Below are 26,352 nucleotides of genomic sequence, written 5' to 3' on the forward strand. Positions count from 1 at the left end.
CTGTAGCCCCTCCCTGTTGGACACAGAAGCACCATATCATCTGCTCACAGTAGACATTCTATTTTTGAGGCCAGTAGGGTGAGACTGGATGCTGAAGGCTTTTCTAGTGGTCTTGTCAATTCATTGATATAAATGTTGAAAAGTGTGTCTTAAATTGATTCCCATCTCATGACAGAAGTAATTTTTCTATAGATCTCTGTTTTGGATGGATAGCTATTAGTATTGTTTCTCCAATTTATCCAGATGTGGTTAGATGTGGTTAATTCAGAAATGGTGCGATTCCATTAATTCTTTAGTTCTATTGAGCTGTTGTCTGACGTTTGTCTGAATGCCTTCTGTTTTCTGTTTCAGTGTTTCAACATGATGAAGGCGTAGGCTCTTGGGTCTCTGTTTTTGGTTCGATAGGTTTCTCAATTTCTTTCTCAGGCTTTTGCATTCTTTATCAAACCATATGTCATTGTTTTTTTCGTCCTCAGGGTGTCTGTTTGACATTTTCAGATTGCACAGGGAAGCTGAAAGGTCAAATATACAGTTCATACTCCTGACTGCTTGTTGTGCACCTTCCCTACAGCAGCAAAACATTTTGTCAAGGAAGTTGTCTAAAATTGTAGTTGCACTATAATTCTACGGTAGAATTTTTGACATTTACGACATATTTAATTTAGCAGACATTTTCATCCAGAGAGACGTAAAGGGTCAGTTATGGTCAAGGGTCTTGGTCCATCAGATCTTTGGCCCTGTCAGCTCATATGTCTGGCCCAGTGTTTTGACCACTGTTACCACCAGGCTAGTGTTCTCCGGACATGCCACTACACCACATCCCTTTAGTGTTCTCCGGACATGCCACTACACCACATCCCTTTAGTGTTCTCCGGACATGCCACTACACCACATCCCTTTAGTGTTCTCCGAACATGCCACTACACCACATCCCTTTAGTGTTCTCCGGACATGCCACTACACCACATGCCTTTAGTGTTCTCCGGACATGCCACTACACCACATCCCTTTAGTGTTCTCCGGACATGCCACTACACCACATCCCATTAGGGTTCTCCGGACATGCCACTACACCACATGCCTTTAGTGTTCTCCGGACATGCCACTACACCACATCCCTTTAGTGTTCTCCGGACATGCCACTACACCACATCACTTTAGTGTTCTCCGGACATGCCACTACACCACATCCCTTTAGTGTTCTCCGGACATGCCACTACACCACATGCCTTTAGTGTTCTCCGGACATGCCACTACGCCACATCCCTTTAGTGTTCTCCGGACATGCCACTACACCACATCCCTTTAGTGTTCTCCGGACATGCCACTACGCCTCATCCCTTTAGTGTTCTCCGGACATGCCACTACACCACATCCCTTTAGTGTTCTCCGGACATGCCACTACACCACATCCCTTTAGTGTTCTCCGGACATGCCACTACACCACATCCCTTTAGTGTTCTCCGGACATGCCACTACACCACATCCCTTTAGTGTTCTCCGGACATGCCACTACACCACATCCCTTTAGTGTTCTCCGGACATGCCACTACACCACATCCCTTTATTGTTCTCCGGACATGCCACTACACCACATCCCTTTAGTGTTCTCCGGACATGCCACTACACCACATCCCTTTAGTGTTCTCCGGACATGCCACTACACCACATCCCTTTAGTGGGTGCGAGTGGGCTGACTAGGTTTGATTGGAAACACTCTGGTTTGAGGTCAGGAAATCTAAAGCTCTGCTGCCAAGAGAAGCTGTAGGTGTGGTTACTGGAGGAGGACCCTAAAACCATCCATAAAACCAGGGTGGGGGTATTGGTGTCCCACCCGGAACTGAAGAGCAGCAACATAGACAGCTAACTCAAAACTATGACTGACAAACTGAAAGGCAAACAAATAGGGGCCTCAATTAGAGACAACAAGACACAGCTGTCTCTAATTGGGGAGAACAGAAAACAGTAACGCAGAGATGCCTAGAGGTACCTCTACAGTCTGGTCCTGACAGTGGCCCCAAGGCACATAGAGATACCTAAAGGCCCCCAGCTAGAACCTAAGAGTTGGGGGTTAGAGGCTGGGAACTGTTTTTGTGATGGTTGTTTTTTGGGGGCACCCCCAGTTAGATGTGAGGTTCTGCTCTTTCTGGCATTAAGGTAGATGGAAAGGAAACTGTTGCTCTGCTCACGGCCTGGCTGCGTCAATGGAGCGATGGGGGAGGTACGGGTGGGCTGTTGCTCTGCTCACTGCCTGGCCGCATCGATGGAGCGATGGGGGAGGGATGGTGGGTGGGGGGCCTGTTGCTCTGCTCACTGCCTGGGGCAATGTATGACAGTCAAGTTGAGGAGCTTCCTGGGGATAGGACATCTCTATTTATCTCTTTCTTTCCTTCTCACTCTCTTTCTCTCTTTCTTTCCTTCTTTCTCTCTCTGACTCTGTCTCTCTCGCTCTCTCTTCTTTCTGTTGGCAGGGCTGTGAGCAGTGTCTGAGTTTTAATGAGGTCCGTTAGGGGCTGTGGGGTCCTGATGCTCATTTCTCTGCAATATAAAAGCTCTAAAATGTTACTTTGGGATCGGTGAAGTCTATCTTAAATGACCCCAGCGGTTAACACCTTAGCTGGCTTTGGGTTCATTCAGACGAATGGTTCGGTACTGTTACGTCCTCCTTCAGCTCTGTCATTACTGCCAGGTGTTAGAATCCTGGTCGCAGCATACCGACCGAGCCAGGGACGGCAGACTGTGGGACAGAATTGATTTGGTGCCACCGGGGATAGACAGGTGATTGTTGGACAGGGCTGCCTGGCCGCATTGTGCTCCAGCGGTTAGGGTTAGGTGGGTTAGGCGGGTTAGGCGGGTTAGGGTTAGGCGGGTTAGGTTAGGGTTAGGTGGGTTAGGCGGGTTAGGTTGGGGTTAGGTGGGTTAGGGTTAGGCGGGTTAGGTTGGGGTTAGGCGGGTTAGGCGGGTTAGGTTGGGGTTAGGTGGGTTAGGGTTAGGCGGGTTAGGTTGGGGTTAGGCGGGTTAGGGTTAGGCGGGTTAGGTTGGGGTTAGGTGGGTTAGGGTTAAGTGGGTAAGGTTAGGGTTAGGTGGGTAAGGTTAGGGTTAGGCGGGTTAGGTTGGGGTTAGGTGGGTTAGGGTTAAGTGGGTAAGGTTAGGGTTAGGCGGGTTGGGGTTAGGCGGTTGGGCAGCGGCTAGCACTGTCCTGGAAGGGAATGCTTTGAAGCGAATAACAAAAGAAAGATTTGTTTGATTTGTTTGCCAAGATATGCAAAGGTTTTCTCAAGGGAACACACATGGGACCCTACCCCAAGTTTTGGAACCACACAAACCATTATCTGCTGGCTTTGTGTCTCTGTCTCCTTTGCTTCCTCCTACATTATTACAGACTGCCTCAGCTTCACAACTGAGCACCACGTTACTGTCTGTCTCTGCAGACCAACGTTATTACGAGAACTTAGTTGCCAATTTCTGGGGCCTGCTGAGGTCAGGATCTGTTTAATATCAGTTTCTTACTTCATCATTCTAACTGGCTAATAGCCAGAGTACTTCAACATTACTGCAATAGAAGTCTCTGTTGTCTGCAAACCAATAACCAACCAACTGACTGATTTATCAAGTTACCAACCGATTGGCTGGGGTGGTTTGTGGGTTCAGACCTCGGGTGGTTTGTGGGTTCAGACCTCGGGTGGTTTGTGGGTTCGGAGCTGGGGTGGGTTCGGAGCTGGGATGGTTTGTGGGTTTCTGAGCTGGGGTGGTTTGTGGGTTCGGTGCTGGGGTAGTTTGTGTACCAGTTCTTCAGACTGTATCCCTTTTAGAGAGCCATGAATGTGTTGCTAAAAGTAAAAAGATGGGGTCAAATTATATTTATTTTTTTTATATTTATTGTGTGTGTGTGTGTGTGTGTGTTTGAGCATGCATGTATGTGTCTTTTTTAAGATGAGTGGGTGTCATGCACCAGTACTGCCAGCTTAAGCAAACAGGTGGCACACTCACAGAAGAAAACACTAACGCACACACAGGCACAACAACATGCATTCTTGGGCACAAATTAAAATTTGGTGATGTATGATGGGAAAAAGACACTTTGGAGAACCTTACATAAAATCATGGGCAGAAATTCCACTCTGTTCCATCTTTCAGTGAATCAGATGGAGCATTCATCCCAAAACCTTTTTATGTGGCCAATTATATGAATGACTGTTTCACTGGCAACTGAGGAGATGTAAACTGCCCAATGTGAGACATCACAGTCATGTTTAAAATACTTAATCATTTAGGTAGCAAAATTAAACGGATTATAGGAAGATTGTAGGAGATGAAATATTAGATTTCAGTTCAGCCTTTAATATCATTCAACATAATTTTATATTAAAAAACAAAAACAAATGTGGTGCAGCTTTACATCATCTGCCATTTCATGGGTAGAGAGCTATATTTAATAGAACACAGAGCTATGTAACAGAACACACAGCTATGTAACAGAACACACAGCTAAGAAATAGAACACCGAGCTATGTAACAGAACACACAGCAATGTAACAGAACACACAGCTAAGAAATAGAACACAGAGCTATGTAACAGAACACAGAGCTATGTAACAGAACACACAGCTATGTAACAGAACACACAGCTATGTAACAGAACACACAGCTATGTAACAGAACACACAGCTATGTAACAGAACACACAGCTATGTAACAGAACACACAGCTATGTAATAGAACACACAGCTATGTAATAGAACACACTGCTATGCAATAGAACACACAGCTATTTAAGAGAACAAGGAACGATATATCTTATAGAACACAGGTATTTATCTAATACAACACAGAGCTGTCTATCTATCTAAAACAACGCAGAGCTATCTATCTATTTAGTACAACACAGAGCTATTTATCTAATACAACGCAGAGCTTGTATTAGATAAATTGTACTAACCTAACAAACATGTTTTAACATTAAAAAATGATTCATTTGTGTGCTTCTTTGGGGTTCAAATTTAATCGAAGCAGAACAAAATAATAATAGCAAAAACACGTAAAACACACAGCATGAACCTCCATACTTGTGAAAAGTATTTTTTCGTCCAGGTCCCTGTCTGTCCTGGACCACAGCTGGACCAGAACACTGTGACTATTGGAGCAACAAGAGGAGACATTTATTTGTGTGAAATTACAAGAAGGATCTGTTCTTTTAACCTTTGTAATGTGGGTATTAGATAACAGCCATTTTAAAGGGGGATTATGACTGGTGCTGTGAGTGGATGTGCTTGGCCATTAGTGTTCTGTACTACACCATGTTTTAGGTTGTGTGTTGAACTCGGAGTAGAGACTGCTTATACTACAGCTAATGGGGATCCCTTAAAAACACCACACTCACACGCACGGACACACACACAGACACACACAAACACACACGCAAGGACACACACAGACACACACACACGCACGGACACACACACACGCACGGACACACACAGACACACACACACGCACGGACACACACACACACGGACACACACACACACGGACACACACACACGCACGGACACACACACGAGCAGACGAGCAGACCCTGTGTGTTTGCAGGTCGGGTCTGTTCTGGTGTCGGGTCTGCCATCCACAGATCAACCCTTATGCATCACAGAATCTCACACACATACACACTGTCACAGACATACACACTGTCACAGACATACACACAATCTCACAAACATACACAGAATCTCACACACATACACACTGTCACAGACATACACACTGTCACAGACATACACACAATCTCACACACATACACACAATCTCACAGACATACACACTGTCACAGACGTACACAATCTCACAGACATACACAATGTCACAGACATACACACAATCACACACATACACACAATCACACACATACACTCTTTCACAGACATACAGACTGGCACAGACATACACACAATCACACACATACACACAATCACACACATACACATACACACTGTCACAGACATACACACAATCACACACATACACACTGTCACAGACATACAGACTGGCACAGACATACACACAATCACACACATACACACAATCACACACATACACACTGTCACAGACATACAGACTGGCACAGACATACACACAATCACACACATACACACAATCACACACATACACACTGTCACAGACATACAGACTGGCACAGACATACACACAATCACACACATACACACAATCACACACATACACACTGTCACAGACATACACACAATCACACACATACACACTGTCACAGACATACAGACAGTAAGGCATACAGACAGTAAGGCATACAGACAGTAAGGCATACAGACAGTCACAGACATACAGACAGTAAGGCATACAGACAGTAAGGCATACAGACAGTAAGACATACAGACAGTAAGGCATACAGACAGTAAGGCATACAGACAGTAAGACATACAGACAGTAAGGCATACAGACAGTAAGGCATACAGACAGTAAGACATACAGACAGTAAGGCATACAGACAGTAAGGCATACAGACAGTAAGGCATACAGACAGTAAGACATACAGACAGTAAGACATACAGACAGTAAGGCATACAGACAGTAAGGCATACAGACAGTAAGACATACAGACAGTAAGACATACAGACAGTAAGGCATACAGACAGTAAGACATACAGACAGTAAGGCATACAGACAGTAAGGCATACAGACAGTAAGGCATACAGACAGTAAGGCATACAGACAGTAAGACATACAGACAGTAAGGCATACAGACAGTAAGGCATACAGACAGTAAGGCATACAGACAGTAAGGCATACAGACAGTAAGACATACAGACAGTAAGGCATACAGACAGTAAGGCATACAGACAGTAAGGCATACAGACAGTAAGGCATACTGTGTAACATAGGGACTGCCCCCCCCATCATCCCAGGAGACTGATTCCCAGGACCAGACCAACACACTGAACTAATGAGGGAGGGAGTGGTCAATCCAGAAACCAGCTAGTCAGTGATTGGTTTTCATCCGACAAACATACTGTCAGACCTTTGGTTGGTATTGCAGGGCTTAGTAATCATATGAGGGGATCATTGTATTTCATAATGAGAAAACCTAAGGTAGGTTTTCCTTTTTTTATTTAATGTTGGGTATTGACTTAATTCTGCTCTCCATGAGTCCTTTGTAGTTTTATCTGTAGGACAATCTTCCGGCTCTATGCTGACCAGCAGTGCTGCCTCTAGACTTTTGGGGGCCCATTTTGGGCCCCCTCTCCCCTATTGGTCGAGGGATCCCTAGCAGTCAGAGGCCCCCTAGCGGCCGAGGGCCCTAAGCCACCACTTCTGTCTCTCATGCCTGGAGCCGGCCCTGCTGGCCAGGTTTTAATGGAGTGTTTGGCCTATTGAGCAAGATCTTGTTTACATCTCTCTACAATAAAGTGCAGTTGGTGTAATTACACATTCAATTGCTGTTGGGTATTTCCATTTGCTTCCAGTGACGTAGGTGTCCTGTGTGCTTTCTGTCTCCGTTCATTCATGGCCTTATTTAGATTTCCAGTTGAGCTTATTTTTAAACCTCAGCTATTGTAGTCTGTGCAGTGCTGTGTGTGTTTTGTACCAGATCTCTCCCGTTCTCTCTCTGTCCTCCTGTATCAGAGGAATGCCACAAGCTGTGTCAAAATTCACATTATTTTACTCTTCTTTTATTCTCAGTCTTGTGGTTGGTCCATCTGTCCCTGGGGTCCATGCAGGCCGATCTTCCATTTATTCATCCTTTCCTCTGTCCTTTCATTCCTCCATCCCTTCATCTGGCCTGCCATGGAGCTCCCACTGCTTCTTTCTCTTCCGTCTCTCTTCCTTTAATCTCTTTCTCTCTCCATCACATCATCCACACTTTCAACACATCACCCACACATGCACCACATCATCCACACCTCCATCACATCATCTTCAACTCCATCACATCACCCACACATGCACCACATCATCCACACCTCCATCACATCATCTTCAACTCCATCACATCATCCACACATGCACCACATCATCCACACCTCCATCACATCATCTTCAACTCCATCACATCATCTTCAACTCCATCACATCATCCACACAGGCACCCCATCATCCACACCTCCATCACATCATCCATACCTCCACCACCATCCACACCTCCATCACATCATCCACACCTCCAACACATCCACACCTCCATCACATCATCCTCACCTCCATCACATCATCCAAACCTCCACCACATCAACCACACGTTCACCTTGTCATCCATACATCCACATCATCATCTATACATCCACCCCTTCATCCATATTTCCACCTTGTCATCCATACATCCACCCCTTCATCCATACATCCACCCCTTCATCCATACATCCACCCCTTTATCCATACCTCCACCTTTTCATCCATACATCCACCTCATCATCCATACATCCACACCTTCATCCATACCTCCAACTTGTCATCCATATATCCACCTAATCATCCATACATCCACACCTTCATGCATACATCACCTTGTCATTCATGCATCCACCTTGTAATTCATACATCCACCTTGTCATTCATACATTCACCTTTAGCCATCTCTACATTATTACCCTGTTAGGTAAACCTAATGTAAAGCTAAAGCCATGTTTAAAAGGTTTGTCTGCAGTTCAAACAAACTTTGTCACAATATTTTTAAACAGCCAAATAAGAGAGAAAGGGAGTTGATTTCAAATGCATCGAGGATTGACCATCCATGATGTAAAATGTAGTCTCAATAATGTTCTGTGGCTGTTAGTTTGTATTTACTTTTTTTTTTTTACAACAAACTTACTAGCTGGGTTCTAATGGGGTGGCAAAGTTGCAATATGCTCATTAACCATTTATAAATAGAGTATTCCAGTATGCTACTAAGAATAAGAATAATAATATACCACCATTAGGTCGCCATTACATCACCATCATTTCAACATTAAATCACCATTATTTCACCACTAAGTAAACATTATGTCACCACTCTGTTAGCATTGTATCACCATTATGTCATCATATATCACCATTATGTCATCATTATTTCACCATTATCTCATCATTATATCACCATTATGCCATTATTATTTCACCATTATGTCATAATTATTTCACCATTATGTCATAATTATTTCACCATTATGTCATTGTTATATCACCATTATGTCATCCTTATTTCACCATTATGTAATCGTTATATCACCATTATGTCATCCTTATTTCACCATTATGTCAACCCCACACCTCTGATGTGTCCATCAGAAAAAAAGAGGGAGTGGGAAAAGGCTTCAAATAGTAACTCTTGATTTTAATTGAAGTTTGTGTTTGTGTGTGTGAGTGAGTCTGTGTGTGTTTGTGTGTATATGTAAGTGTGTAGGTGTGTTCACCTGGTATAACAGTATCTGACAGTTGGTTGGAACCATGGGGGAGAGGGACCCTGATCGATCTCACAAACACACACACACACACACACGTTTGTGTGCTGGGGCTGTTGGGGGTTTTAAAGTTAAAGAGGAATTGCTTTAATAAGGATGTACAAGAACTAAGAGAACGACAGAGACAGGAGAGGAGCAAGAGAGACGGGTAGGAGTGAGAGGAGCAAGAGAGATGGGCAGGAGAGAGGAGCAAGAGAGACGGGTAGGAGTGAGAGGAGCAAGAGAGACAGGGGCAGGAGAGAGAGGAGCAAGAGAGACAGAGACAGGAGAGAGAAGCAAGAGAGACAGGTAATGAGAGAGAGACAGATAGTGAGCAGATAGCGAGAGGGGGTGAAGGGAGAGTGGGATTCTACTCATTAGTTTGTTGGACACCTGATGCTCCTGGCTTCAACATTTCGCTCTCATTATTTTTCACAATCTCACTCTCTCCATCTCTGTCTCCCCTCTCCCACTCTCTGCCTTCCTCTCTCTCAGTCTCCCCCCTCTCCCACTCTCTCCCTTCTCTCTCTCTCTCTCTCTCTCTCCCCCTCTCCCACTCTCTGCCTTCCTCTCTCAGTCTCCCCCCTCTCTCTCCCTTCTCTCTCCCTCTCTATCATCTCTGTCATTATTTCTCTATATATAAATATCTCTCTCTCTCTCCCCTCCCCTCTCCTCACTCTCCCCACTCACTATTCTTTCTCCATTTACTCTATCCTTTCTCCTTCATTCCATCCCTCTTCCATATTTTCTTTCTCCTTTCCCTGTTTCCATCTCTCAGGTTCCTAACACATGTCACTTCTGTGTATTTCCTGTTTTATTTGTGTGATTCCAGTGTGCTAGGACGAGAGGAATATGCAGTAGGCTCTCTGCATGCTGCACTTGTCCTCCTCATTCACACAGTCAAATCCTGTGGTTAACCACCCCTCACCCCTCTGTCATCACATTCACCACGCCTCACCCCTCTGTCGTCACATTCACCATGCCTCACCCCTCTGGCGTCACATTCACCACGCCTCACCCCTCTGTCATCACATTCACCACGCCTCACCCCTCTGTCATCTCATTCACCACGCCTCACCCCTCTGTCGTCACATTCACCACGCCTCACCCCTCTGTCGTCACATTCACCACGCCTCACCCCTCTGTCATCACATTCACCACGCCTCACCCCTCTGTCGTCACATTCACCACGCCTCACCCCTCTGTCGTCACATTCACCACGCCTCACCCCTCTATCATCACATTCACCACGCCTCACCCCTCTGTTGTCACATTCACCACGCCTCACCCCTCTGTTGTCACATTCACCGCGCCTCACACCTCTGTCGTCACATTCACCACGCCTCACCCCTCTGTCATCACATTCACCACCCCTCACCCCTCTGTCATCACATTCACCACGCCTCACCCCTCTATCATCACATTCACTACGCCTCACCCCTCTGTCGTCACATTCACCACGCCTCACCCCTCTGTAATCAGTATGTTGTGGAAATCACTAAATGGGAAAGGCACAGAGACTGTAGATTATTTTCACAAGTAAAGCTTTATTCAAGATTTACCTTGAGCACTTAACAACACTCTCAGCAGAGTCAGGCCTAAAGTTCTCCGTTGAAGGTTGAGCTCAGGTCTATATACATTCAGTACAGCCCACTGTGTCCCTCCCATGTATGGTTAGAGGTCTATATACATTCAGTACAGCCCACTGTGTCCCTCCCATGCATGGTTAAAGATCTATATACATTCAGTACAGCCCACTGTGTCCCTCCCATGTATGGTTAGAGGTCTATATACATTCAGTACAGCCCACTGTGTCCCTCCCATGTATGGTTAGAGGTCTATATACATTCAGTACAGCCCACTGTGTCCCTCCCATGTATGGTTAGAGGTCTATATACATTCAGTACAGCCCACTGTGTCCCTCCCATGTATGGTTAGAGGTCTATATACATTCAGTACAGCCCACTGTGTCCCTCCCATGTATGGTAAGAGGTCTATATACATTCAGTACAGCCCACTGTGTCCCTCCCATGTATGCTGTTGCAAACCTCGACAACAACATAACAAGATTGTCTACACCCTTGAGAAGTTTAGCCAAAACTATACCTATCTGCTGTAGGCACCTCCTGTACATGTGAGCAGTGCCGAAACACAATGGCTTTACTAAATAACTGAATTATACCTACATGTATATACGCAATCTGATTTAATTAATTAATTATACCTGCATGTATATATGCAATATGATTTAATTGCACTATGGAAAAACAAAGTACCTGTTGGTCTGCCTTGGAAGGATCTCACAAATCCCCTTCTGCCTGTTTCCAGAAGAACAGGTGAGCAGGGAGGGTTGTCGCTCACCACGATCTGTCCAAAATAAGCCCAATCTATCTCTTTGGCCTTGAGAGGCAGGTCCGACTTTGCATCTCTGGGATGTCGATGCCTGTGGATTGGGGCAAAGAAACACAGCCCAGTTTTTCATGTACCGATCAATGCAAACTTCTGTCTATTGGGTGTAGCTTGCTAATTGCTTTAAAGATCAATACAACTGCTACAGTCAGGTTATCTAATTAACACTTGATTTAATAACCTACATCCTAAATATTTTATGTGGTTTAATGGTACATGCAGAAGAGACAGACCGACAGCAGGAGGTGGGCTTCTTCGACCTCAAACCTCCTCTACCACATATTCAGTTGGGAGTTGCCACCAGTCTAAAATATCCACACAAGCCACTAGCCAGCCAATATATAATGTGTAAAATAACATGGATTTCTGGGTTTGAGGTCCCAACAAAGACAGAAAAACAAATGTGTGTGGGTGAGTGTGTATGTGTTGTGTTATAAGGATAGTACAAAATATTTACATGTAATCAAGTTAGCAGTGTATTTACTACACTTTGTATTCTTCCCTTACAGTTGATAAAATCAAGACAACTTTACTGTGCAATTAATGCAAACATACACGCATGTGAGCAGCAACTTTCTACTTTCGATACACAAAACCAAGTCAAAATAAGTTCTGATATATAGATACATCTGTATGTTTATAAATAATAGTGATGTTAACACACCAACATCGCTGACAGCAGGAGATTAGGTAGATCCAGCTAAGCTCAGTATCCAGGCACTCTGGATTGTGTTGTGCCTAAGACCAGACTTTAGCTGTGGTCCACCCCAGACCCCCTTGTCCCACAATGGTAGTGAACCTGTGTAGGTGAGCTGGACAGCATTAGAGCTGGGACAAATGATCCCAACAAGTCTCCTGGGAACATCAGATTAGAGGAAAAATCTGTGAACTGGTAATTTTTTACACCCACATAATATATACAAGTCGGCTGCTTGCATTCTAGGTGGGTGTAGTTCTCACACTGCACCAGTATTTCACCTGATTATCAGGGCCACAGCACAACATGTCACGGCATGTATATCCACGGTCAAATTTTTTAATGCTTATGTGTTATAAGAGGGGATGTTTTCGTGTGTTGTGAATCAAAACATGCATATTTCCATTGGGTACTTTTTGGTGTGTTCTTGATCTTGCTCAGACACTCATTCCTCATGCAATCCTCGGCAGAGGCTAGTAACCAGATTCTTTTCCAGGAGAATAATCAATCATTCAAATTTATTTTATAAAGCCTTTTTACATCAGCGATTTTCAAGTGGTTTTACGAAACACCCAGGCTGAAACCCCAAGGAACAAGCAACAGTGTTGATGCACAATGTCTAGGAAAATCCCTGTAATAGGGGCCCGAAACATAGGAAGAAACCTGGAGAGGAACAAGGCTCTGAGTGGTGGCCAGTCCTCTTCTGGCTGTGCCACGTGAACATTTTAAGAATTCAAATTATATTAATTAATAAATGCATGTGGGCTGAGTTCAGAGTCTATAAAACCTAATCCAGGTCAGAATCATGACCAGATGGATAAGGACAGGGACAACCCGGGGGGGAGGAATGGTCAGCAGAGTGGGAGCTGAAATCGTCCGGGATCGTCTTGATCTATAACACAGTCAGGAGGACTTTAGACAGGGATAGCAACGGGTCTTTCCAGCCTGGTACTCCTGAGGAGTGGTCCAAGACCTCTTGTCCTCCTAAGTTTAAACAGAGCAGGAGACAGGGAAAATTTAGAGAGCACATTCCTTAGATTAACAAAGATTTACAGTGGAGAAGGAGTACTGACCCTACAGACACAGCCATCCATCATGACATCAGCCCACTTGAACATGCCAAAACCCAGAGGCCTTCATCTAAATTAGTATTCAACAGCAATAATAAATGCTGTTGAGTACCACTTTGCACTTTGAAAATCTATGAAAACAATCTGGAGGGACTCCTAGCAGCTGGGGGGTCTAAGAAGCCATTTCCTTTGTCTGAGATTTGAACTGTCTTTGCTCCCTGCAGCATTTACACTTTATAGCCACATGTTATTTGAACACTTCTCTGAAAGATTCAGAAGCCTGTCACAAACACACACCCGGAAAACACACACACAGACGATAATGGGATTCCTGGAATCAAGTGTCACCTCGACGGTTCTGTCTGTCTTCATTTGCAGGTTCTCGTTTTTTTAATAATAATTCCAGAGTATCTGGACAGCACTAAGCCATTAGCCACCCGACCTCTCCATCATCCATTGACACATCGATGTCAGGAGGAGGTGTTGGAAAATGTATTGGAAACCATAGGTTTTTTTGGTTGTTAGCTACAGTGGGGAGAACAAGTATTTGATACACTGCCAATTTTGCAGGTTTTCCTACAAACAAAGCATGTAGAGAGCTGTAATTTTTATCATAGGTACACTTTAACTGTGAGTGATGGAATCTAACACAGAAATCCAGAAAATCACATTGCATGATTTTTAAATAATTAATTAGCATTCTATTGCATTACTTAAGTATTTGATCACCTACCAACCAGTAAGAATTCTGGCTCTCACAGACTTGAATACAAATGAATACACAGGATTCATCCCATTCCATATTAATACACAGGATTCATCCCATTCCAAATGAATACACAGGATTCATCCCATTCCATATTAATACACAGGATTCATCCCATTCCATATTAATACACAGGATTCATTCCATATTAATACACAGGATTCATCCCATTCCATATTAATACACAGGATTCATCCCATTCCATATTAATACACAGGATTCATCCCATTCCAAATGAATACACAGGATTCATCCCATTCCATATTAATACACAGGATTCATCCCATTCCATATTAATACACAGGATTCATTCCATATTAATACACAGGATTCATCTCATTCCATATTAATACACAAGATTCATTCCATATTAATACACAGGATTCATCCCATTCCATATTAATACACAGGATTCATCCCATTCCAAATGAATACACAGGATTCATCCCATTCCATATTAATACACAGGATTCATCCCATTCCATATTAATACACAGGATTCATTCCATATTAATACACAGGATTCATCCCATTCCATATTAATACACAAGATTCATTCCATATTAATACACAGGATTCATCCCATTCCATATTAATACACATGATTCATCCCATTCCAAATGAATACACAGGATTCATCCCATTCCATATTAATACACAGGATTCATCCCATTCCAAATCAATACACAGGATTCATCCCATTCCAAATCAATACACAGGATTCATCCCATTCCAAATGAATACACAGGATTCATCCCATTCCAAATGAATACCCAGGCTGTTCTGCACTGAGCTTTAAAACTCCACCTATATTTTTCTTGCCCACCAGGTTTTGAATGTCCTTAAAGGATCCTTACATCTTCATTCCCTGTTGCTCCAGGGGCCGTTGAGGACTCTGGTGATGGATCTGTCCAATAAGAGCTGTGGTGGTTTGGATTGAGTGTAAACATGCCTGAATGGTTGAGATTGTGGTGCTGCAATTGCAAATTGCTATTTTATTTGTTTGTTTTTATTTACTTTTATTGAAAAATATATTTCTAATTTGTTGAATTGTTGCCCTCAGGGTACCATTTAAAATGAGTCAGTTTTCTCAATGGGACCCTTTATTAAATAAAGGGTGAATGAACGGGGCTCAATGGGGACCGAACACAATGCACTACAAACTAATATGGTGCTATTTGAGACTCAAAGACTCAGAGAGTCTCATACCGCTTTGAGAAATGGACCGGTCAACCTTATATACTGTGACAGAGTGTTTAAACAACAGGGTCAAGTCAAACAGGAGGGCTTACAAGAGTTGTACAAGTGAAGGTGTGAAAGGCTCAGGAGGTTTTGCGTTTCTAAACTCCCCGAGACACTTTCAAAGAGGGGGGAGTAGAGCCAGAGTTCAACTGTTAATTAATGATGACCCCAGAGCAATTAGGTTAAAGAGCCTTGCTCAAGAACAGATCGACAGACCACCTCAATAGCTCTGGGTTTCGAACACTAACCACTCAGCATGCCACCTGATTAAAGCACCTACACGTAACTATGAGTTCTGTAATTTTTTTAAATAAAAGAAGTAGTCTCACCACCCACAGGAGGGACCATAAGGGGTCGGTGCGTAGAGGATCGGGCGGCAGTCGAAGGCAGGGGACTAGGCAACCCGATCCCTGGACACGGAAACTAGCTCTAGGGACGTGGAACGTCACCTCGCTGGCGGGGAAGGAGCCTGAGATAGTGCGTGAGGTCGAGAGGTTCCGACTGGAGGTAGTCGGAATCACCTCTACGCACGGCTTGGGCTCTGGAACCACACTCCTTGAGAGAGGATGGACTCTTCACCACTCTGGAGTTGCCCATGGTGAGAGGCGGCGGGCTGGTGTGGGTTTGCTTATAGCTCCCCAGCTCTGCCGCCATGTGTTGGAGTTTACCCCGGTGAACGAGAGGGTCGTTTCCCTGCGCCTTCGGGTCGGGGATAGGGCTCTCACTGTTGTTTGTGCCTATGGGCCGAACGGCAGTGCAGAGTACCCGACCTTCTTGGAGTCTCTGGGAGGGGTGCTGGAAAGTGCTCCAACTGGGGACTCTATCGTTCTACTGGGGGACTTCAACGCCCACGTGGGCAACGACAGTGACACCTGGAGGGGTGTGATTGGGAGGAACGGCCCCCCTGATCTGAACCCGAGTGGTGTTCAGTTATTGGACTTCTGTGCTAGTCACAGTTTGTCCATAACGAACACCATGTTCAAGCATAAGGGTGTCCATCAGTGCACATGGCACCAGGACACCCTAGGCCGCAGGTCGATGATCGACTTTGTTGTCGTTTCTTCTGACCTGCGGCCGTATGTCTTGGACACTCGGGTGAAGAGAGGGGCGGAGCTGTCAACTGATCACCACCTGGTGGTGAGTTGGATCCGATGGCGGGGGAGGAAGCTGGACAGACTCGGCAGGCCCAAGCGTACTGTAAGGGTCTGCTGGGAACGTCTGGCCGAGTCTCCTGTCAGAGAGATCTTTAACTCCCACCTCCGACAGAGCTTCGACTGGATCCCGAGGGAGGCTGGAGATATTGAGTCCGAGTGGACCATGTTCTCCACCGCCATTGTCGAAGCGGCCGTTCGGAGCTGTGGACGTAAGGTCTCCGGTGCCTGTCGAGGCGGCAATCCCCGAACCCGGTGGTGGACACCGGAAGTAAGGGATGCCGTCAAGCTGAAGAAGGAGTCCTATCAGGCCTGGTTGGCTTGTGGGACTCCTGAGGCAGCTGACGGGTACCGACTGGCCAAGCGGACTGCAGCCCGGGTGGTTGTGGAGGCAAAAACTCGGGCCTGGGAGGAGTTCGGTGAGGCCATGGAGAAGGACTATCGGCTGGCCTCGAAGAGATTCTGGCAAACCGTCCGGCGCCTCAGGAGAGGGAAACAGTGCCCTACCAACGCTGTTTACAGTAGAGGTGGGCAGCTGTTGACCTCAACTGGGGATGTCGTCGGGCGGTGGAAGGAGTACTTCGAGGATCTCCTCAATCCCGCCGTCACATCTTCCATTGAGGAAGCAGAGGATGAGGGCTCAGAGGTGGACTCGTCCATCACCCGGGCTGAAGTCACTGAGGTGGTCAAGAAACTCCTCGGTGGCAAGGCACCGGGGGTGGATGAGATCCGCCCTGAGTACCTCAAGTCTCTGGATGTTGTGGGGCTGTCTTGGTTGACACGCCTGTGCAACATCGCGTGGCGGTCGGGGACAGTGCCTCTGGGATGGCAGACCGGGGTGGTGGTCCCTCTTTTTAAGAAGGGGGACCGGAGGGTGTGTTCCAACTACAGGGGGATCACACTTCTCAGCCTCCCCGGGAAAGTCTATGCCAGGGTTCTGGAGAGGAGAATACGGCCGATAGTAGAACCTCGGATTCAGGAGGAACAGTCTGGTTTTCGTCCGGGCCGTGGAACACTGGACCAGCTCTATACCCTCTACGGGGTGTTGGAGGGTTCATGGGAGTTTGCCCAACCAATCCACATGTGTTTTGTGGATTTGGAGAAGGCATTCGACTGTGTCCCTCGCGGCATCCTGTGGAGAGTGCTTCGGGAATATGGGGTCCTGGGTCCTTTGCTAAGGGCTGTCAGGTCCCTGTACGACCGAAGCAGGAGCTTGGTCCGCATTGCCGGCAGTAAGTCAGACTTGTTCCCAGTGCATGTTGGACTCCGGCAGGGCTGCCCTTTGTCACCGGTTCTGTTCATAATTTTTATGGACAGAATTTCTAGGCGCAGCCAGGGGCCGGAGGGTGTCAGGTTCGGGGACCACACGATTTCGTCTCTGCTCTTTGCGGATGATGTTGTCGTGTTGGCTTCTTCAAACCAGGACCTTCAGCATGCGCTGGGACGGTTTGCAGCCGAGTGTGAAGCGGTGGGGATGAGAATCAGTACCTCCAAATCCGAGGCCATGGTCCTCAGTCGGAAAAGGGTGGCCTGCTCACTTCAGGTTGGTGGAGAGTGCCTGCCTCAAGTGGAGGAGTTTAAGTATCTAGGGGTCTTGTTCACGAGTGAGGGAAGGATGGAACGGGAGATTGACAGACGGATCGGTGCAGCTTCTGCAGTAATGCGGTCGATGTATCGGTCTGTCGTGGTGAAGAAAGAGCTGAGCCGCAAGGCGAAGCTCTCGATTTACCGGTCAATCTACGTTCCTACTCTCACCTATGGTCATGAGCTTTGGGTCATGACCGAAAGGACAAGATCCCGGATACAGGCGGCCGAAATGAGCTTTCTCCGCAGGGTGGCTGGGCGTTCCCTTAGAGATAGGGTGAGAAGCTCGGTCACCCGGGAGGAGCTCAGAGTAGAGCCGCTGCTCCTCCACATCGAGAGGGGTCAGCTGAGGTGGCTTGGGCATCTGTTTCGGATGCCTCCGGAACGCCTTCCTGGGAAGGTGTTCCGGTCCCGTCCCACCGGGAGGAGACCCCGGGGAAGACCTAGGACACGCTGGAGGGACTATGTCTCCCGGCTGGCCTGGGAACGCCTCGGTGTCCCCCCGGAAGAGCTGGAGGAAGTGTCTGGGGAGAGGGAAGTCTGGGCATCCCTGCTTAGACTGCTGCCCCCGCGACCCGGCCCCGGATGAAGCGGAAGAAGATGATGATGATGATGATGAAAAGAAGTAGTGGACATAGTACTAGTAGCAGTATGTGAATACTTCAGTACTTCTGAGGGTAGACAGACATGCAGTATGCTGGGACAGGTGAAGTTTTGTTGATGTGAATACTTCGTCACTTTTGAGGGTAGACAGACATGCGGTATGCTGGGACAAGTGAAGTTTTGTTGATGTGAGTACTTTAGTACTTTTGAGGGTAGACAGACATGCGGTATGCTGGGACAGGTGACGTTTTGTTTATGTGATTACTTCAGTACTTCTGACGGTAGACAGACATGCGGTATGCTGGGACAGGTGACGTTTTGTTTATGTGAGTACTTCAGTACTTCTGAGGGTAGACAGACATGCGGTATGCTGGGACAGGTGATGTTTTGTTTATGTGAGTACTTCAGTACTTCTGAGGGTAGAAAGACATGCGGTATGCTGGGACAGGTGACGTTTTGTTTATGTGAGTACTTCAGTACTTCTGAGGGTAGACAGACATGCGGTATGCTGGGACAGGTGACGTTTTGTTTATGTGAGTACTTCAGTACTTCTGAGGGTAGACAGACATGCGGTATGCTGGGACAGGTGACATTTGTTTATGTGAGTACTTCAGTACTTCTGAGGGTAGACAGACATGCGGTATGCTGGGACAGGTGATGTTTTGTTTATGTGAGTACTTCAGTACTTCTGAGGGTAGACAGACATGCGGTATGCTGGGACAGGTGACGTTTTGTTTATGTGAGTACTTCAGTACTTCTGAGGGTAGACAGACATGCGGTATGCTGGGACAGTCCTAGCGTGCAGAACCTGATATCCACATACACACCGGTTAGAAATAGACTCCGTCTCGCTGTGAGACTCAAAGTGACGGTGGGATGTGTGATTTCAGGCTTTGGCACATCTGAGTGACTCACACACACACACACACATTTAAACACACACACACTCACACACACACAATCACACTCACTCACATACACACACACACACACACACACACATTCACTCACATACACGCACACACACATTCACTCACATACACACACACACACACACTCACTCACACACACACTCACTCACATACACACACACACACTCACTCTCACACTCACTCACATACACTCTCACACTCACTCATACACAGACACACACATATACACACACACCCACTGTACCCAAACTGACATTTTGGACAACCCTTTGTCCAAGCACACTTCTGTTAACCTTAGAATTACACCACACACACACACACACACACACACAAGACACACATCTTCCACACACACACACACACACACACACACACACACACAAGACATACATCTTCCACACACACACACACACACACACAAGACACACATCTTCCACACACACACACACACACACACACACACAAGACACACATCTTCCACACACACACATACAAGACACACATCTTACACACACACACACACACAAAGACACGCAGATGAATGTGACGAGGCTGTGAAGCTACATAATAAAGACAGTGTGATTTTGTCTTTCACACTGTTTTCCTCGCACTGTCAGTCTCTCTGCCTTCGCGTCTACATCTGTAGGTAATAAGTGTCATCACACACACACAGTTAATGTCATCATTCAGCATTAGTATATATTCTGTCTGATTTTCACACGATGACCAGCTGACAACCCTGACAGTGTGCAGTGTAACCATTGTTTCATTCAATAGTCTGAAATAATCTATGTGTGTGTAGGCCTTCATCCCCTCCCCCTACACACACACACACACACACAGGTACGCACGCACACACACATACACACAGATGTTAGTGATAGTGAAAGGAGAGGGTTGCGATGGTTACGACCATATAATCCCACCACTGGCCCTAATCTCTAATCTCTTTCGCTAATCCATAGTGCCATTGCTAGGATGGAGACAGTCGGTGTGTGTGTGTGTGTGTTTTTGTATGGGTTTGTGTGTGTGTGTGTATGTTTTCATATGGGTTTCTGTGTGTGTGTGTTCGTATTGGTGTGAGTGTGTGTGTTTGTGTATGGGTTTGAGTGTGTGTGTTTTTGTATGGGTTTGTGTGTGTGTGTGTATGTTTTCATATGGGTTTCTGTGTGTGTTCGTATTGGTGTGTGTTTGTTTTCGTATGGGTTTTTTGCGTTAGTGTGTTTTCGTATGGGTTTGAGTGTGTGTGTTTTTGTATGGGTTTGAGTGTGTATGTGTATGTTTTCATATGGGTTTGTGTGTGTGTGTTTTCCTATGGGTTTGTTTGTAGTTGATAGTTTCAGCTACACATTTTGTCCGGGCCGAAAGGTCTCCAGAGTAGTGATCACAGCTCGACTGAGTGTTCACACCTGAACCAACCTCTAAACTGCCCACGGCCACGCACATCCTCCAGGACTGCCCACCTCCACGCACATCCTCCAGGACTGCCCACCTCCACGCACATCCTCCAGGACTGCCCACGGCCACGCACATCCTCCAGGACTGCCCACGGCCACGCACATCCTCCAGGACTGCCCACCTCCACGCACATCCTCCAGGACTGCCCACATCCTCCAGGACTGCCCACCTCCACGCACATCCTCCAGGACTGCCCACGGCCACGCACATCCTCATGGACTGCCCACGGCCACGCACATCCTCCAGGACTGCCCACCTCCACGCACATCCTCCAGGACTGCCCACCTCCACGCACATCCTCACAGATGCATAAAATTTAACATTGCTGAATTTAGTTTTCATTCGTTTTTCTCAAATGTGATCAATTGAGCATAATAGCTGTCCCTTTTCACTTTTCAGTGCAACCAGCCTAAAGTAATCCATCTCTGAGAGATTCAGTCTTTTTTTTTTTCTGTAGGCAGAGTGAGACCTAATACCAGAACTAATAACAGAACCTAATACCAGACCAGACCTAATATCAGACCTAATGCCAGACCTAATATCAGACATCAGGTTCTACCCATCTGTCCACTACAACATCAGGTTCTACCCATTGGTGCAGTAGCTAGCCTAGCATGTTGTTGGGTAGAGCTTTAGACTGGGAACTGAAAGGTGTGTGTTTGTTGTGTTGGAACAGATCACTAAAGTTCACTATTCAGGAACACAGATCACTATCACACAGATGTCCTCATCACACTGTAAGGGATGTCAATGTGCGTTAGCTCTGGTTCCCTAGAGAAACCATGAAAGGGCAAACAGTCTTGTTCAGGAAGGAGTATGTTCAGAAAAGAAGTATCTAGGGGAAGTGCCCTGAGGGTTGGATCGGGACTGAGCATCTGAGTCCTCAGAGAGAACAAGTCCTCTGGCATACTTTGTTTCTATCTCTGTAACATTATCGTTTCCTCTCTGTCCTTCAGTCAGGGCTAAAAGACCATCTGCTCTGGGACTGACAGACCGTTCTTACCCAAATGAATCAACAGACGGGAGACAGACAGATGGGAGGGAAATAGATAGACAAACAGAAGAGAGACAGAAAAACAGACAGGCTGATGGAGACAGACAGACAAACAACCGGCAAGAGACAGAAATCCTGACCAATAGAAATGTCTGCTTTAGGGATCGACAGAGAAACAGTTGGTTCCATCATAGGAAGGCCGTCTGTTCAGAGATTTCAAACTTCATCAGAGAAGCTTTGTTTCTGTTGCTGACACGCAATGAGATCTGTGTCCCTGACTGACCTGGAAGGAAGCTGTCTCTGGTCTAGATACAGAGAGGAAGTTATCCCTGGTCTAGATACAGAGAGGAAGTTATCCCTGGTCTAGATACAGAGAGGAAGTTATCCCTGGTCTAGATACAGAGAGGAAGTTATCCCTGGTCTAGATACAGAGAGGAAGTTATCCCTGGTCTAGATACAGAGAGGAAGTTATCCCTGGTCTAGATACAGAGAGGAAGTTATCCCTGGTCTAGATACAGAGAGGAAGTTATCCCTGGTCTAGATACAGAGAGGAAGTTATCCCTGGTCTAGATACAGAGAGGAAGTTATCCCTGGTCTAGATACAGAGAGGAAGTTATCCTGCTCTAGATACAGGGAGGAAATTATACCTGGTTTAGATACAGGGAGGAAATTATACCTGGTTTAGATACTGGGAGAAGGTTGTCTTGGTCTAGATAGACAGGGAGAAAGAGAGATACAGGAAAGATACATGATACAGGAAACAAGTTATCCCAGCTGGTATCTGCTTTAGGTACATCTTGCATCTACATATTGGTACATTTGGTATCTGTGTCAAGGTACATCTTGAATCTGTGTCAAGGTACATCTTGTATCTGTGTCTAGGTTCATCTTGTATCTGTGTCTAGGTACATCTTGTATCTGTGTCTAGGTGCATCATGAATCTGTCAAGGTACATCATGAATCTGTCTAGGTGCATCTTGTATCTGTGTCAAGGTACATCTTGTATCTGTGTCAAGGTAGATCTTGTATCTGTGTCTAGGTACATCTTGTATCTGTGTCAAGGTACATCTTGTATCTGTGTCAAGGTACATCTTGTATCTGTGTCAAGGTACATCTGGTATCTGTGTCAAGGTACATCTGATATTTGCATCTAGGTGCATCATGAATCTGTCTAGGTACATCATGAATCTGTCTAGGTACATCTTGTATCTGTGTCTAGGTACATCTTGTATCTGTGTCTAGGTACATCTTGTATCTGTGTCAAGGTACATCTTGTATCTGTGTCAAGGTAGATCTTGTATCTGTGTCTAGGTACATCTTGTATCTGTGTCTAGGTACATCTTGTATCTGTGTCAAGGTACATCTTGTATCTGTGTCAAGGTAGATCTTGTATCTGTGTCAAGGTACATCTTGTATCTGTGTCTAGGCACATCTTGTATCTGTGTCTAGGTACATCTTGTATCTGTGTCTAAGTACATCTGATATTTGCATCTAGGTGCATCATGAATCTGTCTAGGTACATCATGAATCTGTCTAGGTGCATTTTGTATCTGTGTCAAGGTACTTCTTGTATCTGTGTCAAGGTACATCTTCTATCTGTGTCTAGGTACATCTTGTATCTGTGTCAAGGTACATCTTGTATCTGTGTCAAGGTACATCTTGTATCTGTGTCTAGGTACATCTTGTATCTGTGTCAAGGTACATCTTGTATCTGTGTCAAGGTACATCTTGTATCTGTGTCTAGGTGCATCATGAATCTGTCTAGGTACATCTTGTCAGTGGTATTAGTTCAGATAGAGTCGGGGGTCAAGGCTCTCTAAGCTATGAGATTAGGGACTTACTGACTTGATCCCAAGATGTGGTCCATTAGAACAAAATGAATAGTGGCCTGTTGGGTAATGGAATAAACCGCTGCCTCTGGTGCACATGAACTATTACCGAATGGATTAGTTTGTCCTCCTCTCAACGTCTATCTTCTTCTTCTGTATCTGTTGAATAAAGCATAAAAAAAGGCCAGACACAAAATAAATGAAAAATCTAGATTGAAGTCCATGGATGGTCTGTATCTGTTGAATACCGATTTCATGGGTTGTTTTCATTAAAAATACTTCAGTCTTCTGGATGTAGAGGTTGGTTTGCTTTGGTTCGTTGCAGTGGTTCAATGAAAATCTGCACAACCAATGCTGGACTAACAAGCAAAAGGTAATTGGAGTATCAATCAGTCAAATGTATTTTATAAAGCCTGTTTTACATCAGAAGTTGTCACAAAGTGATTTTACAGATTCCCACCCTGAAACCCAAAAGAGAAATTAACATGAGTTAATGCACAGTGGCTAGCGTCAAAATAAGGAAGAAACCTAGAGAAGACCCAGATTCTGAGGATCCTTTAGGGGTTCGTAATTGGAACTGCAGGGGATCTCCTATAAGTTGTTTTCAAAAAATCACTTTTACGTGTACCTCAAGATCATACCTAATCAACAATATACTTCAAAAGTGACTTCATAGAGGAATCACAAAAAGCATCATTGAAAAAACTTATATATTCAATATTTGAAGAACCCTTAAAAGACTGTCCAGAAAGATTTTCTTTTTAGAGAGTACAGAAATAAAAGGACTGACTTGTGCCCTTTTTGATTAATGTCTGTCTGTAATATTACTTTCTTATTGGTTGATGAGTACAACCAGTGTAATGCTTGTTCTTGGTTGGCAGATTTTTTTATGGAAACTGCAATGCTGGTTTGATGTGATCAGTTCTGTAATAGGTGAAAAGATTGACTGACAGTGTAAATGTTCTATCTGATAGGTGAATGGATTGATTGACAGTGTAAATCTTGTCTCTGATAGGTGAATTTATTGACTGACAGTGTAACTTGTCTCTGATAGGTGAATGGGTTGACTGACAGTGCAACTCTTGTCCCTGATAGGTGGATGCCGCCATGCCATTTGGGTGCCTTGCCCTGCGTGATGGGCGGAACCTAGACAGTATCTCTGATGTCACTGACAAGTATGAGATTGGCCAGGTTCTTAAAGCGTAAGTACCATTTAAAAAAAACGTTCATATACAGTTCTCAAAATATTCACCTTTAATTCAAGTATATACAGGTTCTCAAAATGTCCGTACATTTATATTAGAGTTCTCAAAGCATCAGTACAATTAAATACCAGAACTGAAGATACACTGTAAACACTATGGCTTTTCCTCAATACAGCTGTAGATAGATGGGTTCTTCTCCTCCCTCCCCTCTCCTCTCCCTCCTTCTCCTCCCTCCCCTTCCCTCTCCCTCCTTCTCCTCACTCCCCTCCCCTCTCCCTCCTTCTCCTCACTCCCCTCCCCTCTCCCTCCTTCTCCTCACTCCCCTCCCCTCTCCCTCCTTCTCCTCACTCCCCTTTCCCTTCCTCTCCTCTCTCCCCTCCCTCCCCTCTTGTCTTATCATCCTCCCTCCCACTTCCCTCTCCATTCCTCTCTGCCCCCCCACAGCTCCTGGCTCACCTTCTGTAAAATAAGAGAACTAGGACATGTAGTCAGAAAGCTGTGAAACACACACACTAACACACACACTAACACACACACTAACACACACACTAGCACACACACACTAACACACACACTAACACACACACTAACACACACTAACACACACACTAACACACACACGCACCCAGCTCATTGTGCTGTGCCATATGGCAACCCTAACATCTGGACCTGAGTGATACACCCATGATTTACATAACACACACACATCAACACACACAATGTATGCACACACTTACACACACACAGGCCCTTTACACAAATGCTGCTTAGACACACACAACACTCACACACAACACTCACACACAACTCTCACATTCTCTACTCAGTTTTCTCTGCAAGTTGGGACAGTGATAAGTCTTCATTTGGGTGGATTTGTAATCAAACCCTGAGGTTAAAGGCTGGATCTGTAATCAAACCCTGAGGTTAAAGGGTGGATCTGTAATCAAACCCTGAGGTTAAAGGCTG

At 45.4% G+C, this 26,352-nt stretch overlaps 1 protein-coding gene across 1 annotated transcript in view; it reads left to right on the forward strand.

Moving 5' to 3' along the window:
- The window catches only part of camkvl (CaM kinase-like vesicle-associated, like), a 78,200-nt gene that overhangs the window by 29,011 nt on the left and 22,837 nt on the right, over positions 1-26,352 (forward strand). The window contains exon 2 of the mRNA XM_029124349.2: positions 25,277-25,383. Coding sequence (XP_028980182.2) covers positions 25,289-25,383 — 95 coding nt within the window. The 5' untranslated portion in view covers positions 25,277-25,288. The remainder of the gene's footprint in view (positions 1-25,276; positions 25,384-26,352) is intronic.

This window comes from Esox lucius, chromosome 12 (assembly GCF_011004845.1).
Source record: "Esox lucius isolate fEsoLuc1 chromosome 12, fEsoLuc1.pri, whole genome shotgun sequence".
Lineage (NCBI taxonomy): Eukaryota > Metazoa > Chordata > Actinopteri > Esociformes > Esocidae > Esox > Esox lucius.